At 45.9% G+C, this 24,412-nt stretch overlaps 1 protein-coding gene across 3 annotated transcripts in view; it reads right to left on the reverse strand.

Annotated features, from left to right (window-relative positions):
- The window catches only part of POFUT3 (protein O-fucosyltransferase 3), a 103,799-nt gene that overhangs the window by 70,962 nt on the left and 8,425 nt on the right, over positions 1-24,412 (reverse strand). For all 3 annotated transcript variants that reach the window (XM_051842612.3, XM_002709543.6, XM_051842613.3), the window contains exons 2-3: positions 21,417-21,767; positions 14,039-14,333 (exon numbers count right to left, since the gene is read on the reverse strand). In XM_051842612.3, the coding sequence (XP_051698572.2) occupies positions 14,039-14,333; positions 21,417-21,497 (376 nt within the window). In that variant the 5' untranslated portion in view covers positions 21,498-21,767. The remainder of the gene's footprint in view (positions 1-14,038; positions 14,334-21,416; positions 21,768-24,412) is intronic.

A 24,412-nucleotide genomic window follows, 5' to 3' on the forward strand; every position in this document is an offset into this window, starting at 1 on the left:
AGTCCTGGAAACTAAGTGCTCCACAGTCCCTGACCACAGGGGAACTGAAAGAGATTGCCATAAAGGCCACTAGGACTATTACTCAGCCACAAAAAAGAATGAGATCCCTACATCTGCAACAAAATGGTTCCAACTAGACTCCGTTACACTAAATAAGCCAGACCCAAAAAGAAAAATAACACATTTTCTCTTATCTGTGGTAGTTAATATACAGAAAGGATAAAAAATTGTGTGGATGTCAGACCATTTTGGCATATAGTGACAAATACTGCTTCAGTGAGTCATACCATGTAAATGACAATATATTCTCCTTTCACATAGAAAAAAAAAGGAAATGGAGGGGGGAGGACCAGTGAGGATTCAGGGTACTAGTAATGCTTTCTTTTACATTTAGATATTGATTATGAGTGTGAACAGATGACTAAAACAAAACTCATTGATGTGTACATTTATACATATATATGCACATAATACACATAAACACCATATACACATACACATTTATATACATAAATACCATATACATTTATACACATAAATACCATATACATATACATATACCATTTCTTGGTATGTATACTGTATTTTAATGCTTTAAAAAAAATAAAGGCAACTAGTATCATGTGCACCATAGCAAGACAGCTATATGAAATGGCCCCATAGTCCCCTTCAGCCTCCATCGTTTTACAGTTTCATAGCCACCTGTGCCATTATCCCTGGAGACTGCATTCCAGGTGTGGGTGCAGCTGGGGAGAAGCAGTAGTGAGGATTTCTGTCCGTCCATCCATCCTGGCCACTGCTTGAGCTCATCATCAGCTAGTTGTAAGAGTCTTACTCTTGACAAAGGCAGCACCAGATGTTGTACTGGTCCAATGACTAAGTGCCTGTTTGGTTAAAAGGATTCTCTAATTGCATAATTCCTTTGAAGGAATTACCAAAATTCACATTTCCAGTTATGGTTTTCCAATTTCAACACAGAGCCTTCTTGGGAAATTCTGTCACAAGGCAAATGTCTTAAAGGGGATTTTATTTTCCCAAGGACGTGGTTACTACCCAAAGCTGAGTACCATATGAATCACAGGCGAATGTGAGCAACAACAGGCGATAAAACCAAAGATGCACAAAAACGTCCCAAGATGAAACTCAGAGATTTTGTATTGTGCTAAAAGGTTAGAGGTAGGAGCTCCCTCAGAGAATCATCGAGGAGGTGACGCTAGCACCCCCCCACCCTCCACCACACACACAACATAAAACAGCCACACCACTATCTCCTGGGAAGCTTCACAAAGAGCAGATTCCCAAGGATGATGATTTGATAAGGAGTAGGAAACAAAATGCTGACTTTTTTTTTCCTTTAAATCTTTCCAGATTACTCCAATTTGGATCTGGAAACTTCCACTTCAGGCTGGCTAAATGAATTGTTCAAAGTTGCATGCCTAGTGTCAGAATCAGATCTCAAACCTGGGTCTTTGACTTATAGAACAATGTTCTGTCCACATCACAGCACCTGCTACCCTGAAATTCTTAACAGTCTGCTTATACAAATGCCTTGATAAATTAAAAATCAGTAGGAGTGGCCATTTGGCTTAGCAGTTAAGATGTCCACATCCATGTCTCAAAGCAGTCCACACACAGACACATAGAATGACAATCACTCTAAGTAGTGCTCTGACCTCAGAATCAGCCCTTAAGGCATTCTGTTCTGGCTGAAAAGCCCAATGAGAGCATTTCATGCATGGAAAACCAAGACACTGTGGCAAAAAAATGTCCTACATGAAGGACCTCGGGGGATGAAACCCCAGTGGAAAGAAGGGGCCACCAAAGAAGGAGGTACCTTACTCTGAAGGGAGGAGAGAACTTCCACTTTGCTTATAGCCTTTCTAAATACTGATCGAGTTTGTGGATTCAAAGACTTCCATAGCCTAGGCAGCTCACGTGAAGAGCCTCAGGTGGTCACTAATTCACGAGTGTTAATTGTTAAACTAACAACAGGAGTCACTGTGCACTAACTCCCCATGAAGGACCTCTATCCTCAAAGAGCTATATTATGAGAGTTAACAGTAAACCTCGCTATTAAGGACTTACTTTCTTTTAATGTATTAAGTGGAGGATATTCTTATGTCTCATAAGTTTTAGTTATGCCTAAGTGTCCAACTCCATTGCTTGTTTTCTTGGGCACTTCCTTAATTAATGATAAAACTCATTCTCAAGGACTTACTTTCTTTTAATGTATTAAGTGGAGGCTATTCTTTTGTCTCATAAATTATAGTTATGTCTAAGTGTTCGCAAAAGATGTATCATTCTTGGGTGCTTCTTTAGAGTTAATTAAGTTTCTAAAAAAAAAAGTGAAATTAACTTTGAGATGCAATGACTTTGAACAGCCCTTGTCTCAACTGTTGAGGGACAGTTTTTTTTTTTCTGTGCAAATTATTGAACTCTTAGTATAGAGTTGGTCTTCTGTGTATAAAGTTAATTGAAAATGGATCTTAGTGGAGAATAGGACTGGGGAGGGGAGGGGAGAGGGAGGAGGAGGAGGGGTGTGAGTGTAGATGGGAGGGCAGGTATGGTGGGAAGAATCACTATATTCCTAAAGTTGTACTTATGAAATGCATGCAGTGTGCATTCCTTAAATAAAAGGTTTATTTGGGGGAAAAAAAGAGGTGACCACGTCCCACATTAAAATACCTCTGTTCAATTCCTGGACCTAGTTCCTGAATACAGCATCTTGCCAATGCAGACCCTGGGAGGCAGTGACGATGCCTCCAGTGATCGGGCTCCTGCCACCCATGTAGGACACCTAGATTGCATTCCCAGCTTCTGGCTTCCATATTAGCTGGGTGGGGGTGGAAGCAGGCCTTTGGGGAGTGAACCAGTGAATAGGATTGATCTCACTCTCTCTCCCACCCGTACTCTTTCTCCCTCCAATTAACTAATTTAAAAACATAATACTGGAATAAATTAAGAAGTACGGCCTATTAAAAAGTTACCCAAATAGTAACACTTACCTATTACAAACACAAATTAAAATATTTTAACTAATTCCATTTGCATTTTTAAAGTATAAAAGGATGATAAATAGAATAAACAAGTTTCTAAGCCCTTCAAAGGAAAGTTGCACTGCTCTTTTAAGTTTTGATAAATTTCCTGGTAGCATAAACAAAGAATTAAACTCACTCATTGATCATTCCCTCCAAAAATTGCCCTGCAGCAGGTCCACATTGCTAACTGGAGCCTCCTGAGTCTGATGCTCTCATTCATCTCATCTTGCTCTTCCTGGTTACTTTTGCCCTCCATCCCTAACCAAGGCACCCCTGCACCCCCAGACCCCAAAACCATCAAGGGGAGAGAAACCACAGCAGGCAGCATGTTGGGTGGTGCAGACAGAAAGGCAAGGCTGCTTATCAGGGGAAAAACAATTTCAGGGAAATCCCAGCACATGCACAGTAACACAAAGACCTTGCAAGGCGGATGCTGGCAGATGTGCACACCCATCTCCCCAAAGACCCTCATCCTTGAACCTGTGCCCTCCAACAACCCAGATGAGGTGGTATCAGACTGTGAATGTGAAATCTGTGGGACAAAGTGTCTGCTGCCCTCACTCAGTGGTTGAGGTTCTTTTCTCTGCCTTTGGTAAGACATCTGCACCAGGGTATCTGGGTTCAACTCCAGGTCCCAGCTCCTGACTCCAGCTTCCTGCTGATGCAGACCCTGGGAGGCAGCAGCGATGGCCCAAGTAATTGGCAGGCCTGGTTGGAGTTCCCAGCTCAGGACTTCAGCCTGGCCCACTCCCAACCTCTGTGGGCATTTGGGGAATGAATCAGCAGATGGGGGATTTTGATCTTGATATCACTCTTTCTCCTCCTCCACTCCCCTCTCCCTGCCACACCCCCCATAAATAAATAAAATTATTTTTTAAAAGAGCAAAGAGAAGCACGTTCACCAATGCTGCACAGTTTCTCTCTGCATACCTATGAGAGATGCATTTGTCTGCTCTGAACAACGGAGCTGCCCATTTGTCTCAGGGCATTTCTGGATGCCAGCATCCCCAGTGGCCCAAACTGCTGAAGCTGAGTCACAAAAATCTGTCCACTGCCCCCTAAGGGGATCTAGAAGGTCAATGCTTGACTTTCGGCACTTGGCACTTCTGCGCTGAGTTTTAAGATTGATCTGAGGGGCCAGCACTGTGTCACAGCAGGTAAAGCCACCGCCTGCAGTGCCGGCATCCCATATGGGCACTGGTTCAAGTCCCAGCTGCTCCACTTCTGATCCAGCTCTCTGCTGATGTGCCTGGGAAAGCAGTGGAAGATGGTCCAAGTTGTTTGGGCCCTTGCACCCTTGTTGGGGACCCAGAAGAAGCTCCTGGCTCTTGGTTTTGGATTGGCTAAGCTCCAGCCATTGAGACCATTTGCAGAGTGAACCAGCGGATGGAAGACCTCTCCCATTCTCTCTCTGCCTCTGCCTCTCTGTAACACTGCCTTCCAAATAAATAAATAAATCTTAAAAAAAAGAAAAAAAGAAAAAACATTTGACCTGAGAGATGTTGTCGTATTATCAGCCCTTTTGCTCTTTTTGATCTTCACAGCCTCATATGCTATGCATACACAGAGAGGGGAATGAAAGGAAGGGAGAGACTACATCAGAAACAGGGCTCACAGAGCTCCTGGCCCTCACTGGTCAACCCCTAAAATGAATCACTAGATCCTCTGTCCTCACATGAAACTAAATCTAGAAAAACTCTATTTTTTATCTAGAAAAACTAAATATCAAGTAATACTAATATATAATCTTTCCATAGAAGGAAATGAGTGCCTTAGCCGTAAGACATATTAAAGTCTTTACAAAATTAACATTTTTCCCCAAAGGGTACCTTATAAAGCAAAAAAATGCTGAGGAATTATGTTAGTAATCATTTTTGTTACTATCTTTTGCCCATATCTTATGACAAAACCTCTTTTTAATTAAGTTTTTATTTATAGCAAATGAATATCTGCAAAGAGCTTTAAAAGTGAATAATCAGGGCTGGCACCGTGGTGCAGCAGCTAAAGCTACAGCCTGCAGCTCCAGCATCCCACATGGACACCAGTTCAAGTCCTGGCTGCTCCACTTCTGATCCAGCTCCCTGTTAATGTGCCTGGAAAATCAGTGGAAGATGGCCCAAATGCATGGGCTCCTGCACCCATGGGGAAGGCTGCAAGAAGCTCCTGGCTCCTGGTTTTGGTTTGGCTCAGCTCCAGCTGGTATGACCATTTGAAGAGTGAACATCAGATAGAAGATTTCTCTCTCTCTCTCTCTCTCTGCTCCTCTATAACTCTACCTTTCAAATAAATAAAAAAAAAACAATCTTTTTTTAAAAAATAGTGAATAGTTATATATAGTTGTATTAGACCCACAAAACAAAGGTGGTGGCCGCCCCCATCCCTCTTCCTTATCTCTACATGCTAGAGTTAACCTCCAGTTGCTCGTCTGTATTTACACTTCAGAAGTATCTAAATAACATGCTATTCCTTGAGTTCTCGGTTTCACAAGTTCTTAAGTCTTTCTGCTATGGCAGATGCAGATTTAACTCTTCCATATCACCCTTTCCTGTACACAATGTCTTCCTCCCTCTCCATTTTTGATTAAGTCTATATCCACGGCTTGCATTATTACAAAGATAAATTTTGTTTACTGCTGAGCCAACCCAGGGCATTAGGGTTCTATTTCCTTTCTTCAAAATCTGTTTTCAAATCCCCAGCTAGCTCCTCCCGCTCCTTCCAAAGGCTCTGTGAAAGGTTTCTCAAGCCAGTCTGCCCCAGGGAAAACTGACCTGTGTTTGACCCATTATGAGACTTCCACACCTGAGATTCTGAAAGAGTGAGTCTGCAGTGGGGCTCATGGAACTCAGTTTTTCACCCTGTGAGCTCAGGATGAGCTACGACTGGAAACCATTCACATGAAGCAACATCAGTACTCTCACACACTGCAGTCTTAGAAATTCAAATGGCAAAGAATGTTGTTTTATTCTCTCTACTGTCCTAACATCTCTTGCAGAAACTTTCTAGCTATGGGAATGAATTGCATACAAGATGAAGGAATAATCCACGCTGTCTATCACATGAGCAATCCACACAAGTCATCACGATACCCACGAAAAGCATCCGAGATTAGACTGATGTTTTGGTTTTATCACTTTCCCACCAAGCACCCTGGCACAAAGCAAATACTGTGTTTGCATCTGCTTCCTGTTGGGTACAATACTTTATGATGCCCTTCTACCCATGACAGCCTTTTACTTGAGTTATTATCCTTGGCTGCCAGGTGACACCCAGTTGAGATGACAATCAATCAGCTTCCACTGATTACCTAAAGGCTGCAACACAGCTGTCCCCACAGTGGCCACACTGACGTTCTGCAGCCTGGTGCCAGGCACGTGGCTTCCAAGCTGCAGATCCAAATCTTCCTCCTTCTCCAAGACTTAAGATTTGAGCCTAATTCATGCCTTCTAGGTTCTGTGTCAGACAAATCATGAAGAAACATAGGTCTGCCGTGAAAGATGATGGATTGTTCACTTAAATGATAGTAAAGAGATATATTTCTTAGGGCATAAAACCAAAGAAACAGGAGATGACTAGATGTAGTGACCACAGGACAGATAGTGATGAGAGCTTCTGACACACAGCCTCAAGGATGGATCCAAAACCTAGAGCAGGAAGGACAGTGGGTGACCTAATCCATCTACAAGTCCCTTCCACCCACCCCTGCCCCCACCACCAGGATGCTCAAGAATGTGACAGTATTAGGTGTGTCCAAAGGCAATATGAAGATGAAACTAAATGCAGAGAACTGTTTAAAAGTCAGCTTAGAAGAGAGTTAAAAACACAGATCCTGGGACCAGCACTATGGTAGAATAGACTAAGCCTCTACCTACAGCACTGGCATCCCATACAGGCGCCGGTTCAAGTCCTTGCTACTTCATTTCCAATCCAGCTCTCTGCTATGGCCTGGGAAAGCAGTAGAAGATGGCCCAAGTCCTTGAGCCCCTGCACCCTGTGGGAGACCCGGAAGAAGCTCATGGCTCCTGGCTTCGGATCAGCCCAGCTCCCAGCCCCCACAGCCATTTGTGGAGTGAACCTGTGATGGAAGACTTTTCTCTCTGCCTCTCCCTCTCTCTGTCTGTAACTCTGCCTCTCAAATAAATTTAAATAAAAAAAAGAAAGAAACATATCCCTTTCTTCCATGCAGATGAACAACTGCTCATCTCTACCCTGGGAGAGACCTGTAGCTTTTCATTCTCAAGAGGAAAACCCAAGAGTTTGTTGGCTGCAGGTAGAGGGTCTAGCTGAGGTCAGGGGCATCACATTGGAAAAAAAAAAATCCAGTCAGTTTGCAGTCTGGGGATTGGGAAGCTCAGTTGTCTTCTTCCCCGACTCAGCTCCCTTCAAAAGTCTGCATCTCCATTATGACCTCCAGGGCAGGAAATGAAAGAGGAAAAAGCCTCCAAAATGCTGACATGGAAGAGGGCGACCACACTGCCAAGCCGAGCTGTGGACTACAATAATGCCAGGTGTGAAGAGGCAGACACGGAGTCCCAGTAGCCTTGGTCAGAACACACCCTTGTTGTTAAGCAATGCATGACACCACACATGAACACATATGACAAAATGTAAGCTATGTAAAACAGAGTTTTAGCTCTCAGGCCTAATGCACTCACTGAAAGTGAATGCCAGGCACAACATGGATACATGAATAATTTATACAATATCTTAAGATCCAGTAAAAAAATAAAATCATCAGTGTACTAATTTTCTCCTCAATAATATGTGAGGACAGGGCCAGCTTCATGGACTCAATCGTTCGTTGATCCACAATGCAGCTCTGGGGGGAGGGAGATGGGGAGCGGGGGAAGGGTTGTGCTTGGCAGCTGCTCAAGGATGCCAAAGGATACAGCTATGCTTGCTCAGAGCCTGGATTCCACCCGGGACTGGACATCCCGTGACCAAGTCTGAACCGTGTCTGCGATTTTAAGTGACCACAGGATTACTAACCCCATAAGAGTGTCCAACAGCTGACAACCGGATCAAGAAACCGTGGTGTGTACACACAATGGAGTATCACTCAGCCGGAAAGAAAGAATAAAATCCGGACACCTGCAGCAAAGTTGGTGGAACTGGAGATCATTTCGCTAAGCGAAATAAGCCAGACCCATGAAGACAAATGTCATGTCTTCTCTTATGTGTGGAAGTTCACATACATTGATTATAAAAACTGAGAATATCATATTTGGTATATAGTTACAAGTATTGTTTCACTGCATCATACCATGCACATGACAAGGCACTCTTCTTTCCCTACTTCATGATCATTGTTATGAAACCTACATTTTGTGGTATTAATAACCCTTTTTTCAAGAAAAATAGTCTATATGACATATATAATATCTATATAGGAAATGAATATGGCCTGCACTGTGGTGTAGAAGGTTAAGCTTCTGTCTGCCATGCCAGCATCCCATATGGGCGCTGGTTGGAGTCCTGGCTGCTCTACTTCTGATCCAGCTCTCTGCTATGGCCTGGGAAAGCAGTGGAGGATGACCCAAGTCCTTGGGCCCCTGCACCTGTGTGGGAGACCCGGAAGAAGCTCCTGGCTCCTGGCTTCATATCAGCACAGCTCCGGACATTGCAGCCATCTGGGAGGTGAACCATCGGATGGAAGACCTCTCTCTCTCCCTCTGTGTGTGTGCGTGTGTGTGTGTGTATGTGTGTAACTCTTACTTTCGAGTAAATAAATAGATCTTTAAAAAAAAGAAAGGTGGAAAGACTCAGAGGGGTGTTTTGCAATCACTAAGGTAATGGTCCCTAAGACTCACTTCAGTTCCTCTATGGACATTTGGTCTAAAAATGGTAATTTACCCATTTGTGATTGGTTAATTTGTGTTTCAGAGAATTGTTCCTGGAGCAAAATCCTTGCATTTCTCAGATAGCTCAAGTCAAACACACCATTTGCTATATTTCAACAGTGAGAATCTTTTAACTGTTATCTTCAGAAATGTGTTTCTATTAAATAAATGAATCACCTCTAGAAAGAAAAAAAAAGAGAGTAGCTTACAAAGATAATAAGCAAAATAAAAAATGTTCAGGTTTACCAAAGCTTCAGGTTTACTCTCCTTTCAATTAGGTCAGCTTTTGATACCTCGATCGTTTGTCTTTCTTTTTCAATCCTGCTGCACCAGAGTCCCATTTGCAGTCTAAGTGAACTACTTAATTAGAATTTGGAACCAGCAGACACAAAAGCATGTTGTCTCCATTCTGTTTTACTCAACAGACCTTATTACTGAAAAGAACTTCTAATTCAGTTTATTAAAAACCAGGCACCTTGCGCAATTCCAAATCCCAAATAAATGGGTCTAATTATGCTCATGAGTGTCTACTCCAATATGGTCTATGTGAAACAGCACCAGTCGGGTTCCCTGACTAAGCAGAGCCTAAGCACAGCCCTGGTACACCCCTAGGCCCCCCGAGCATCAGGCGTCTCACCTCCACCAGGTACAAAGCCCTGCACTGCATACTAGGGGTGGGAAGAAGTACAATGAACAGATGTCACTCTATCACAGAGAACAAGAAGGCCATATGGATGCTACAGTGTCTACAATTGAATAGGATAAAGGCTTTGAACTTGTGCAGGACGTTAAACCCCACAAGTCATAATTAATGCACTATGAGGATGGAAACTTCACCCAATGATGGCGTTTAGGAGGTGGGGCCCAGAGGGGGTCCTTAGTTCACTGGGGGCGTGTCCTCAAAAGATAGCTCTCGGGAAAGGGTTGGTTTGTAAATGCCTGAGTAGGCCCAGCTCATGCCTCTGCTTCCTGGCTTGCCACACAGTCCTTCCTCTGCACACACTCCCACAGCACCACCCATCACCCTCATCAGAGACCAGACCAGTGGAGCTGCCCACTCTTGGACGGGAACCCCCAAAACCACGAGCTAAAGAGACTTTTGCTCTTCATAAAGTTAGTGGCCTCAGGTGTTTCGCTGCAGTGAGGAAAAGCTGTCCAACAGACAGCAGGAGACCAGATGCTACGGTTACTTTATCTTCTCTACTTCTCACAACTGGCATGGCGCCTAGCATACAGCGGATGCTCAGTAAGTGACATAAAAGAGACAAAAATGTCCAGTGGGCTTGGCAAGAAGACCGGGCAATCGGGGTGGTCCAGAAGTCTTATATTCGAGTTGACTTTTCACAGGCTCTTCTACTTTGAGTGACTCCCTGACACCATTCCCTACCGATGTAAAATCATATGCCAACACCCAAGGTCCTCCATGCTCTGGTCCCAACATATCCTTCAGTCCGTGTCTGCGTTACACAGAGAAATGCCACAGCCCACCAATCTCCATGCTGCATGCTGCCCTGCAGATCCCGTCCCCATTCACTCTTTTTCAAGCCACAGCATCTCCCAACCCCCACAATCCAACGCCATGATCCCTCAAGGCCCACTTCTGGTGCCTCCTGCTTTAGGAAGGAGGACTCAGGAAGCCTTTCCTGATCCCTCCAACCACACGTGTGCCCTCTCCCATCTCTGAGAACCCACAAGACTTGCTGACTTTTTCCTTGCAGTATATACCTTATACGGCCCTGTACTGCAGCCAAGCGATGTCTTTGCCATTAGAAACTATATCCCTCATCTCATTGTCAAAACAAATGGTTCAGCAGATTATTCTGACAGGGCAAAGACCAAAAGCATACTCTGGGACATAGAAACGGAGTGAACAATGGTGCTAGGTTAAGAAGCCTCAAACGGCAACTATTCCACTTTGACTTGTGCACATAAGGTTTAGCTGGCAGAATCAGAGGGTAAGCTTGGTAGGCAGGTGGCAGTAAGATTACACAGAGCCTCCAATGCCAAGCTATACACATGGCGTAGATCCCGTTCTCAGTGAGATTCGCCGGTGGCCTGGCACACTGGAGAGTGAGAGGCTCTGAAGTCTGAGAACACACCAGAGCATTGTGGCTGACACGCCAGTCTCCCGAGAACTTGGCTGGAGATGAGTCCATCCCTGAGAGAAAAATCAATCTCCAGTATATTGACAACATTAAGTGCAGGAACCTGTAGCTCTGCGAGTACTGGAAAAGTCACTGTGTCGAATACTGTGTGGGCAGCAAGTCGTTTGCATTGCCACCACACTAAAAGGAACGAGACACCCAAGCAATCATTACTAAACTCCCAAACTGGTGAGAAAGAAAAGATTCTGTACTCTTCTGGAGAGGGAAAAGGGGAGCAGAACCGCACACTGCACACACTACTCACAAAGGATGAGGATGTGTGGCAGGTTTGTGTGTGTGCATGTATATGTGTATACGTGTGTGTGTGTGCACACCTTGTTGGTTTCCCTGGAGTAGCAGCAGATATTCTCAAACAAATTCCTCCTAGAGATTCCTGACATGACCATAAACAACACATACCTTTGCACATCTGAAAGCTGCACACTTATGTGATATGGTGACTTTCTATTGCCACTTTGGTTTTTGAGATTTATCAAAGTCGCAGGCTCATTGCTCTAGTTTGTCCATTTTCACCATGTGCAGTATTCCATTGCATTTTATATTGTACTTCATTCAACCATTTTCTCACTGCTGGGCACTTTGGTTACTTTAAAAGCCTTATTTATGGTTAGTGATAATAATAATAATATAAGCAATCCAAGTAAATGTGTGAGATTTCATGAGGTTATACACCTAGTATTGGGATTATTTTCCATGCATTCAATTATTAGATATTGTCAAACCAACATCCAAAGTGGTCATATCACAGTGCTATCATTTAAATATTTTTAAAGTTTATTGAGTTATACAAGCATTAAAAAAAAAAAGGACCAGCATTCTGGCATATTAGGTTAAGCTACCACCTGCAACACCAGCATCCCATATGGGTGCCAGTTCAAGTCCTAGTTGCTCCATTTCTGATCCACCTCCCTGATAACACCCCTAGGAAAGTAGCAGAAGATATCCCAAGTGTTTGGGCCCCTGCCACCCACATGGGAGACCCAGATGAAGCTCCTGGCTCCTGGCTTCAGCCTAACAAAGCCCTGGCCTTTGCAGCCATTTGGGGAGTGAACCAGGAGACGGACGATATCTCTGTCTCTCTCTCTCCCCCTCTCTCTCTAACTCTGCCTTTCAAGTAAATAAAAAATAAATCTTAAAAAAATCAGATTATTGAGCATTTTAGTAGGGTGTCTGAATACAATACCATCAGCTGCAATATTACACCTTCAGGGGGATCTGGGACCAAATGACGTCAAAATCAGCAGTGGGCACTACTCGGGCTGTTGCTCTCCTCTCTGGACAAAGAACGACTCACCCTCAGAGCTATGTGGGTTCCTTTCCAGAACAGAGGTGCAAAGCAAGTGGACCAGCAGGCCTTTGGGCAACTTGGCCAGGATCTGGAGTTTTAAGTACCTGGAGCTTGTCTAGATTTTTAAGTAGCTAAAACATCCCTGAATGCTTACCAGCCCCTGCCCACTGCTCTGCAGTCCTGGCCAGCTTGTGGACATATAGACCACCTCATTCCTTCTCTGCTTCATGTGAGCTGTTATGAGGCAGAACCCTGAGCATGACTCAGCTCTGTATCACAGCTTCAGTTCCGCCTCCAAAGCCAGCACTAGGCTTACACACAAATATACACACCCATACCCACTCTAAAGCATGCTGTCCTTCACCGATCTTGCCTGTATTTACTCAGTTGACTAATGTGTGCCAACTCGCCCCCATCACTCAGCTTCCAGGAGCCATGTCTTTCATTTTTTTTAAAGATTTATTTTATGTATTTGAAAGACAGAATTACAGAGAGAGGTAGAGACAGAAAAAGAGGTCTTCCATCTGCTGGTTCACTCCCCAGATGGCCGCAACAGCTGGAGCTGAGCTGATCCAAAGCCAGGAGCCAGGAGCTTCTTCCGGGTCTCCCACACGACTGCAGGGGCCCAAGGACTTGGGCCATCTTCTACTGCTTTCCCAGGCAATAGCAGAGAGCTGGATCGAAAGTGGAGCAGCCAGGACTTGAACCAGTGCCCATGTGGGAGGCCAGTGCTTCAGGCCAGGGTTTTAACCTGCTGCACCACAGCACTGCCCGCCCCCCAAATTTCTTTTTTTTTTATTTATGTATTTATTTTTTTATTTTTGACAGGCAGAGTGAGAGAGAGAGAGAGAGAGACAGAGAGACAGAAAGAAAGGTCTTCCTTTGCCGTTGGTTCACCCTCCAATGGCCACTGCGGCCGGCGCGCTGCAGCCTGCGCACCGCGCTGATCCGATGGCAGGAGCCAGGTGCTTCTCCTGGTTTCCCATGCGGGTGCAGGGCCCAAGGACCTGGACCATCCTCCACTGCATTCCTGGGCCACAGCAGAGAGCTGGACTGGAAGGGAGGCAACGGGGACGGAATCCGGCACCCCGACAGGGACTAGAACCCGGTGTGCCGGCGCTGCAAGGCGGAGGATTAGCCTATTGAGCCGCGGCGCCGGCCCCGCCCCCCATCTTTCTAACTGCCACTGGCACACTGCCAACTCCACCTGTCTGGCTTCACTTGCCTTGCAATCCCTGCACAACACACAAACGGCTTCAAGAGGGATGAGTACCAACTTGCTCTTGAAAAACTGAAGCTGAATACCCTGTTTATTTTTATTTCTGATTAACCTGACATCCAAGACATAAAGAGCATCAAGCTTGGCTTATGTCCAATTCGACATCTGCCATGGTAATCCAAAGCACCAAGTGAAGTTCCAAGTTATCTGAGCGGTGTATGCAACACTCCATTCCCTGAACATCAAATTCACCGTGCACAGCACCTAACCGTGGAAAAGTGAGAAGCAGCACCTCACTCTCCCTGTAAATACGAAGGGGCCCAGCCATCCCCCTCTATGCGAGTCAGGCTTGTTGGTTTGCTGCATTAGCTGAATGCTCAGGCCTTCCACTGAGCAGACACAGGGTCTTCAAGGGGCGCCCACCACCTCTTTCCTGGGAGGCAGCAGCAACTCGGCTTTGGAGGAGGAGGGAAAGCAGACACGCTGCTTACCGTAGAAGAGGAACGCCTTGGTCATGGGGTGATCCACGTAGGTCCGGTTGACGGTGAAGAAGCAGGCGTCCGCCCCACACTGGCCCAGCCGCCCTGCCTCCCCAGTCAGTGGGGTCCACCAGAGCATGACCGGGAAGCCATCCACCTCCACTTTATTTGTCCGAGTCAAGGTCAGTTCTTCTTTCTTGAGGAATGGATGGAGGTGTTCAGGCTCTTCCTCCATTTCCACATGTCCGTCTTGCAACTTGGGATTTTTAAACTTCTTGCTTTCAAATTTCCCCAGCTCCACCACCACCTAAAAGAGAGGAAGACGATTATCAGAGTCAGACGGTTTAATTTCCTTTTGCACATCTCCCATTCATCTTGGGGACTGAGCGTCTCATTATTAGTTTCCTCTTGCTGCTGTAACAAATTACCATGAACTCAGTGATTTAAAACAACACACATTCATCACTGCGCAGTTCCGGAGGTGGAAGTCTGAAATGGCCTCAGTGGGACAGAATTAGAGGATCAGCAGGGCTGAGTTCCCTCCCAGAGACTCCAGGGGAGAATCCATTTTCTTTTTTTCTTTTTTTTTTAAGAGCCCACCATAATTCCAGGCTCCTGGACCTTCCCTTCCATCTTCAAATTTAGCAACATTGCATCTCTCTGACCAGAGGCAGGAAAGGCTTTCTCCTTTTTTATTTATTTATTTTTTAAGATTTATTTTGTTTATTTGAAAGGTAGAGTGACAGAGGCAGATAGAGATCTTCCATCCACTGGTTTACTCCCCAGATGATGGCAAAAACTGGGGCTGGGCCAGACCAAAGCCAAGAACCAGGAACTCCTTCTGGGCCTCCCATGTGGCTGGCAGGGACCTAAGCACTTGAGCCACATTCCCCTGCTCTTCCCAGGTACACTAGCAGGGAGCTGAACTGGAAGTGGGGCAGCCAGGACTGGAACCAGGGCTCGGATATGAAACGCCGGTATTTCAAGCGGCAGTTTAACCTGCTGCAGCAGAACGCCAGCCCTGGCCTCTACTTGTAAGGACTCTGGTGATTACCCTGGGCCCAGAGAAATAACTCAGGATGATGTCCTGTCTCCGTCCATCTTGGCCAGCTATAACAAAGCCCTCTACACGGAGTGATTCATTGAAAAAAATTTACTCATATTTCTTCTGTTCTAGAGGCTGGGAAGTTCAAGGCCAAGGGGCCCACATCTGGCAAGGGCCTTTCTGCTACAACATCCCACGGCAGAAGGGCAGGAGAGTATGAAAGAAAAAGAGGGACAGAGTGGGCAGAATGCATCCTTTTGTCCGGAACCCACTGCATTGATGAATGACACTGACCCACCCCTGGGAGCACAGCTCTCCAGACCCCACCACCTCTTAATGTTCCCACCGCTCAACACAGTTGCGCTGCGGGTTCAGTTTCCAACCCATGAACTTTGGGAACCACATTCAAACCATAACATCTCCCACCTCAAGGGGACTCAGGCAAATCCCACCTGCAAAGCCCCTTTACTATGAACAGTAACGTATTCCATAGGTTCGTGGGATTAGGGCGTGGACACTGCCTCCAAGATATCTACCAACAAGCATGTTTAATAATTCTACCAAACAAACTCCTCCATCTCATGAGCATATATAGTTTCCAGAAATAGCTGTGTTTCTTAATGAAACCTGTGTTGGAGTTATTCCCTGACAACGACCAGAGACTCGACTCTAGGGAAAATCAGTTCTAAAGTAGCAGCTGGCTTCTTTTTCTAACTAAAGGAGTCACAACGTGGATGCTGTATGTCTAATTACACCTACTATCTCATTGAGACTGCAAAGTAACAGCCAAAGACAAAACTCCCCCAAGTCCGTGTGACCGGCATAGTGGACCCAGAGCAGTGGGCTTCCACTCCCTTCCATTTACAACCATGTTTATTTTATTAGTTCCAGGATAGTCTAATTCTGGGGCATTGACAGCCAGGCCATCAGCAACAATCACCTGAAAGGCAGGGCAGGTGCAGTGCAAAGTTCTCAAAAGGGCTGCCTTTTTACCACACTTTAGGATGTGATGATGGGGGCCGGTGCCGTGGCTCACTAGGCTAATCCTCCGCCTTGCGGTGCCGGCGCACCGGATTCTAGTCCCGGTTGCCCCTCTTCCAGGCCAGCTCTCTGCTGTGGCCAGGGAGTACAGTGGAGGATGGCCCAAGTCGTTGGGCCCTGCACCTGCATGGGAGACCAGGAGAAGTACTTGGCTCCTGCCTTCGGATCAGCGCAATGCGCCGGCCGCGGCAGCTATTAGAGGGTGAACCAACGGCAAAAGGAAGACCTTTCTCTCTCTCTCTCTCTCACTGTCCACTCTGCCTGTCCAAAAAAAAAAAAAAAAAAGATCTGATGATGGGGCTGGCGCTGTGGTACAGAGAGTTGAGCTGCCACCTGTGACACCGGCATCCCATATCTGAGCAGCTGTTCAAGTCACGGCTGCTCTGTTTCCAATCCAGCTCCTCACTCATGCATCAGGGAAAGCAGCAGAAGATGGCCCAATTGCTTGGGCCCCTGCCACTCATGTGGGAGACCTGGATGGAGTTCTAGGCTCCTAGTTTTGACCTGGCCCAGCCGCCGCCATTTGATATGTGAATCAGCAGATGGCAGATCTCTTTTTCTGTGTCTCTCCCTCTCTCTATAGCTCTGCCTTTCAAATAAATAAAATAATTCTATAAAAAAATTTTTATATTGAGGGGCCAGCGTTGTGGTTCACTGAGTTAAGCTGCCTCTTGTAATATCTGGGATCCCATATCAGAGTGCCAGTTCAAGTCCTGGCTACTGTGTTTCCAATCCAGCTCCCTGCTAACGTGCTAGGGAAAAGTGCCTGGGCCCCTGATAATGTGCCAGGGAAAGTGCTTGGGCCCTGCCTTCCCACATGAGAGACCTGGCACCTAGCTTTAGACTGACTTAGCTGGGGCCACTGCAGCCCAGCTGGGGAATAAACCAGAGGATTAGTATTATTATCATCATTATCATTATTATTATTATTACTATCATTATTATCGCATTCTCCCTTACCTCATCGTTCTGCCTTCCAAATAAATAAATAATTCTCTTTAAAAAAAAAAAGGGAAAAGGAAGAAATTACTAAGTAAAAACCAAGTGGTACTCCAATAGGAATAAGGAATTACATTAGCTTTAAAAAAAAATAGAGTTTGCCTGTGACACCCAAGGCAGCATTAGGGCAGAAAAACAGTCACTGAAAACTGAGGTGTCCCCTTTGCCAACTGCGTTCTCAGTTCTTCTACAATACAATGATGTGATTCTTCCCCAGTGGCTTCCTGGAATGAAGCTGACTTCTAACCCCAAACTATCTTTTCAACCAAGTTTCCCCTTCTATCGTCCAACTAGCAACTTGAAAGAAGGGCTTTTAGAAAGCCAGGGGATGTAACTTCAAAAGTGAACTCTGTTCTACACTTCTGAGTGAGGCCTAAGATCACTTACAAATAACAAGGGATCGTTTTAAGGAAGAGTTTTTCTTCAAACAGCTTTTTAAAAAGTATTTAACCTCAGATACTGCTGCTAGGTTGTGGTAAGTATGGCAGACAGAGACATATTAAACAGAACCATCAAGGTAAAACTCAGCCAAAGCCACAACCTAGGAGACTCAAAAGGATTCAGTTTCTTCAACAAACCTGTGACCGGGAGTAAAAGGTAGGGCAAAAGAAATGTTTACAGAAAACAACTACAACACACACACACACACACACACCCTGAGATATACAAGGAATGCAAATGTATAGGATTTAATCATTCCAGATACAACTGCACCTACTACAAAGACTTTCTTGAGACAATCAGGAAAAATTTCACAAGGCCTAGGATGTAGAAGGTTCTGAATAACTGCTATTCATTTTATTGTGGTATAGTAGTAACGTTGTTATAGTAAATTTGTGTAAGTTCCTATCTATTAGAGAATCATACTAACATATATCCAGGTAAAATGATATGATGTCCAGGATTTGCTTTTAAAATACTCCAGATGTATTTATGAATTATTTGTGTAACTGGAAAGTAAATAAAATTCAAAAATAGAGATGCATGTACACCCAAAGAATTTACATGGACCATAATCATATATACAAAACACTTGCATAGTTACATGTAAATGGAAAACAAGGTCTAAGATGAATGATTTCCTCTGAGAACTGCAGTGTTTTAACTGACCTGTAGGTAGGCATAACGTTTTCACATCTAGATAATACTTAATGAAATACTTTATTTTAGAACCTGTGGGGCTGAACTGTGATCCCAAACAGTTGTTTGTTAAAGTCCTAAGTCCCAGTACCTTAGAACATGACTATGTTTGGAAAAAAGGATCTTAAAGAGGTAATTAAGTTGGGGCTGGCGCTGTGGCATGCAGCAGGTAAAGCTGCCACCTATGGTGCCGGTTCAAGTCCCAGCTACCCCACTGCTGATCCAGCTCCCTGCTAATCTCCTTGGGAAGGCAATGGAAGACGGCCCAAGTGCTTGGGCCCCTGCATCCATGTGGGAAACCGGGAAGGAGCTCCTGCCTCCAGACCGGCCCAGCTCCAGCCATTGTGACATCTGGGGAGTAAAACAGAAGATGGAATATCTCTCCCTCTCTTGCTTTCTCTTTGTGTAACTCTGCCTTTCAAATAAATAAATATTTTTTAAAAAGAGGTAGTTAAGTTAAAATAACATCACTAGGGTGGGCCAACCCAGCATGATGGGTGTCCTCATAAAAAGGGTGAGATCTGGACACAGACAAGGACAGAAGGAGTTTGGGAAGGCCTGGGGGGAGCCAGCTACAAGCTAGGGACCTCAGAGGAAGTAAGCTTGCTCAACAGTAAGGCATTACATCTCTGTTGTTAAGGCATCTAGCCTTCTAACACCTTGCTTCAGCAGTCTGGAAAGGCTGATACAAGATCTCATTATTTTTTATTTATCCTTCATCTACCATACTTACAAAGGAAATCATTTCAAATCTGCCTAGCCTAGAAACCAGTAAACACAAGAATAGTTCTGAATGAACAGCACTCTATGGGTTTCGTTTACGGTGTTTTTTTTTAATGGTATTACCACCGCAGTGAACACTGAAGCCTGCAATGAGGACTGGGAAATAGCCCAAACCAACAGAGAGAGGATGAGGGTTTGGCTCCAGCCGTCAGACCACCGCACACGCTCTGGACACTGACAAGTGACATGCACATCCAACACCTGGCAATTTATTCTGAGGGCTGGTGCCGTGGCATAGCAGGTAAAGCTGCTGTCTGCAGTGCTGGCATCCCATATGGGCACCGCTTTGAGTCCTGGTTGCTCCACTTCCCATCCATCTCCCTGCTAATGTGCTGGGAAAATAGAAGAAGATGGTCCAAGTGCTTGGGCCCCTGCACCCACATGGAAGACCCAGAAGAAGCTCCTGGCTTCAGAATGGTGCAGTTCCAGATGTTGCAGCCAATTGGGGAGTGAACCAGCAGATGGAAGATCTCTCTGCCTCTCAGTAACTCTGCCTTTCAAATAAATAAATAAATCTTTTAAAAAAATTTATTCTGACATCCAAAGGAAAATTCTTAGCTTCGAGGCAGGCATTCCTCATGACTGGAAGAAGAGCCCCAGTCAATGCCTTGGAAGATCAAAGCCCTCTCGTAACTTTGCAGAGAGTGGAGGAGAACCCTGCAGCCCCTCCTGCCCAGCAGGTCCTGGACAAGACGGACAAGAAAGCAGTCAGAGGTTTCCTCTGAGCAGAATCCCAATCTGGCAGCAGAAGGCGGCAGAAGCAGGGCACCAGATTTGCACCACAGTGTTTTTGTAAGCATCGTCTCCTTCAACCCCAACCAGGAGACAGGAGAGCCTGCAGGGTCCAGACACCCAGAAAACACCCACGTTTGCACCACTCCCACATCTGAACTACTCACATCCATAAACAATCTTTAAAAGTCACTCAGATTTTAAGCCAACAGCTTAGCATCTGCGTGGGTGTAAAATACACCCGAGCTCAGAGCTGTGCTTCTACTACCCTGGAATGAATCAGTACTTCTCTGTTGCTGTAACAAAATACCTGAGGTTGGAGACTTGAAATAGAGAGGTTTGTTTAGCTCACAGTCTTAAGAGGCCCAAAGTACAATGTTCAGCGACACCAATGCTTTTGGCCTTTGGTGGCTGCATCACAACGTAGTAGATGCATCCAAGTGGGAAGTGTGCAAGAGGGAGAGAGAAGCCACATGGCAAGAAAGGAAGCCACAGAGACTGAGGGGCCAGGCTTAGTCTTTTCATCACAACTTGCTCTCCTGGGAACTGACTGGGGTTCCCTGAGAGCCACATCCATCTCTTCCAGTGACTTAATCACCTGCCACTCGGCCCTGCCTCTTACAGGCTGCACCCCCTCAGCATTGCTATGCTTGGGGCCAAGCACAAGAACCTCAGGAGCACACACTCAGACACAGCCAAACCACAACACTGTTCAATTTTCATTTTAATTCAAACTCTGCAAAGGAAACTCAGAGTAACTGACAGACAGAAACAAGCCGAGGAGTAAAGAAACCTTTCACCTTCATCTCCCCCCAACACAGTCCTTGGTGTAGCTGCAGCTGTGAGGAAACTCATGCACACAGAAATATCCCACAATTCCTGCAGGGCCACACTGCCTTGTTTTCAGAACAGCCTTTGCTTATTCAACGCAGGTAATGACGGGAGAGTAGTGAAGCCATCCAACTTTGACCCAGGAAGACAGAGTGAGCTTTTTTTTTTTTTAATAAGTTTTATTTATTTTTGAGGCAGAGTGACACAGAGAGAGACAGAGAAAGAGAGAGAGAGAGAGAGAGAAATAGAGAGAGAGAGAGATCAATCTTCCCTCCACCAGTTCACTCCCCCAAATGGCCAGGATGGTCAGGACTGATTCAGGTTGAAGCCAAGAGCCAAGAAATGCATCCAGATCTCCCATATGGGTGGCACGGGCCCAAACACGTGGGGCACCTCCCGCTGCCTTCCCAGTAGCATTGGCAGGGAGCAGGATTGCAAATGCCGCAGTGGAGACCAGAACCAGCACTTGGGATATGGGATGCTGGCACTGCACGCTGTGGCTTAGTCTGCTGGCCCTGGCAGACCAAGCTTTACTTTTCTATCTCCCTGACACCAGGACCCTGCAGGCTGACCCTACGCTGACACCAGGACCCTACGCTGACCGCCTAGCTCAACGACTCGGTTTCTACCCGGCCCACTCAATCACTAAACCTCAAATTCATCTTTTTAAAGTGATTTCCCTTACTTAAGACATAGAAAACCCCTTATCTTGAAAGATTAAGCAAAAAGTACTTGGAGCTCTGAGAGAATGGAGTTGGGGAACGGGAGAGAGATGGCAAAAGCTAGAATCGTATGCCCTGCAACCCAAACTCTTCGTACCTGGAGTGTGACGAGCAGAAAGACGGTCGCGGCGACACACAAGCAAGATGCCAGCAGCTTCCTCCTCTGAACCCGCACCATGCTGCCCTGCCCTGGGTGACTGACAGGGGGCCAGGCTGGGCACCAGGTGTTCTCGCATCAGCCCATTGCCTAAGACAACTTCCCACAGAGGAACCATCTGGGTGCCAATTTCCAGCCCTGCCATTCCTGCTGGGACCTGGTATCCATGAAGGAGAGAGATCCAAGGTTCTGAGTGGGCCTGGCTGGGCATGGGGCGGCAACAGCGTGCGGTCTTCTTAAGCTACCATCAGAGCAGCTGGAGAGTCTTCAAACAATAAGGCAACCAAAAATCTGTAACAAATGAACAGATGATCTTTTAGCCATCATGCAGAACATACAATAAATGTAATCTTGCAGGGTTATTATGTAGAAACACCAAAGCTTTTAAAAAAAAAAAAGATTTGTTTTATTTATTTGAAAGGCAGAGTGACAGAGAGAAAGAAGGAGATACAGAGAGAGAGCTTCCATCCAGTGTTTCACTCTCCAGACAGCCAGGGCTGGGCCAGACCAAAGTCAAGAGCTAGGAGTTTCTTCCAGGTCTCGCACATGGGTGCAGGGGCCCAGACACATTAGCAGGCAGCTGAATTGGAAGTAGAACACCTGGGATATGAACAGGCACTCACATGGGATGAAGGCACTGTAGATGGTGGTTTAACCTGCTACACCACAGCACTGGCCCTAGAAATGCTGAAGTTTTAAGCTGAAAAAGAACTTCTGAGATCATGGAGTCCTAATACCTCCCCACTCATAGACCAGGAAATCAAGACCAGAGAGGTGAAGTAACTTGCTCAAGGCCACACAGCCCACCCATGGAGAATGCCAAATCTGCAATTCCATTCCTACTTATTTCTCACTGCCATCAGAGAAGTGAATTCCAGAAGTCATTTACATGAAGTACCTTCCTGCTAACTGCACTTCAAAGGAGTAGAGACATAAGGCAGCAATGATCCGGACTACCTATCCACTCCTGCAAGAAGTAGAAAAACAAATAAGTAAAAGATCCAGGCTCTGACCAAAAATGGACAAAGGTGGCCAGTGCCGCCAATCACTAGGCTAATCCTCCATCTGCGGCTCCGGCACACCGGGTTCTAGTCCCGGTCAGGGCGCCGGATTCTGTCCCGGTTGCCCCTCTTCCAGTCCAGCTCTCTGCTGTGGCCCGGGAGTGCAGTGGAGGATGGTCCAAGTCCTTGGGCCCTGCACCTGCATGGGAGACCAGAAGTACCTGGCTCCTGGCTTCAGATCGGCGCAGTGTGCCGGGCACAGCGCACTGGCCACGGCGGCCATTGGAGGGTGAACCAACGGTAAAGGAAGAGCTTTCTCTCTGTCTCTCTCTCTCACTGTCCACTCTGCCTGTCAAAAAAAAAAAAATGGACAAAGGTAATCATTTGGCCTAGTGATTAAGACGTCTGCATCCCATACTGAAGACCCTAGGTTTGAGTCCTGCCTCTGCTCCCGATTCCAATGTCCTGCTCATGTAAACCCTAAGAGGCAGCAGAGACAGCTGAAGTAGTTGAGGTTCTTCCACTCACATGGAATACCTGGACTGAGTTCCTGGCTCCCAGTTTTGGCCAGCTTACGTGGCATCTGGAGAGTGAACTAGTAAACAGGTGCACTCTGTCTCTCAAATGATTTTTTTTTTTGGGTCCCAGTGTCCCCTAAGAAAACCAACTTTAGCCACAGCCAAAGAATTCTGATTACTTATTTGTTAAGTCTTTTGTGGCAAGTGCAATAGACCAATAGAAAATAAGATTTTCACCTATTAGAAAAATGGATCTTTACAAAAAGCTTCTAAAAGGAACTACATGGTACTGTGGAATTTCTTTCTCTCCAAGATCCTAGGAAGTCCAGTGTCCTGGGCAGGTGGCTCTGCAGAGTTCAGAACAAGGATCAACATTCTGGGGAAGTGAAGGGAAGGGCTGCTTCACAGAGCCCATAAGATCCACTTCTAAGTCAGAACTACAGATCTCCAAGATAACTGAAAACAGACAGGGGCTGGTGCTGTAGCATAGCAGGTAAGGCTGCCACCTGTAGTGCCAGCATCCCATATGGACACCAGTTTGTCCCAGCTGCCCCACTTCATATCCAGCTCTCTACTATGGCCTGGGAAAGCAGTAGAAGATGGCCCAAATCACTGGGTCCCTGTACCTGTGTGGGAGACCTGGAAGAAGCTCCTGGCCCCTGGCTTCAGATCGGTGCAGCTCCATCCATTGCAGCCATTTGGGGAATGAACCAGCGGATGGAAGACTTTCTCTCTCTCTCTCTCTCTCTCTCTCTCTCTCTCTCTCTCTAACTCTGCCTTTCAAATAAATAAATAAATCTTAAAAAAAAAAAAAAGATAGAGGGAGGCTGGCATTGTGGGGCAGTGAATTAAGCAGCTGCCTGCAACTCCAGCATCTCGTAAGAATACTGGTTGAAGTTCTGCTGCTGCACTTCCAATCCAGCTCCCTGCTAATGTACGTGGAAAAGCAGAGGAAGATGGCCCAAGTGCTTGGGCCCCTGCACCCCCATGGGAGACTCAGCTGGAAATTCAGGCTCCTGGCTTCAGCCTGGCCCAGTTTCAGGCATTGCAGTCATCTGGACAGTGAACTAACAGATAGAAGATTTTTCTCCCTTTCTCTCTCTCTCTCTCTCTCTGTCTCTCTCACTTTTCCTTTCAAGTAAATAAATAAATCTTAAAAAAAAATAAAAAGGAGAAATGTTCACTTTGCCAAGGAAAAGGAGCCCACCAGCATTTGCTGAGTAACCTATTTCAAACAAGGCCTTTCTAAGTGCTCAGCATGCATCAGCTCCTCCATCCTTCCAACAGGCCATGAAGGAGCAAGGACTGGCTTCATTTTAAAGGAGAAAAAACAGAGTTTCAAGGTAACCTGCCCAGGTCTGTCACTTGGCTAAGTGCTACAACCGAAAACAAGTCAGACACTGAAGTTTAGGTTTTT

Source organism: Oryctolagus cuniculus, chromosome 2 (assembly GCF_051225735.1).
Source record: "Oryctolagus cuniculus isolate XC-2025 breed Fujian yellow rabbit chromosome 2, ASM5122573v1, whole genome shotgun sequence".
Lineage (NCBI taxonomy): Eukaryota > Metazoa > Chordata > Mammalia > Lagomorpha > Leporidae > Oryctolagus > Oryctolagus cuniculus.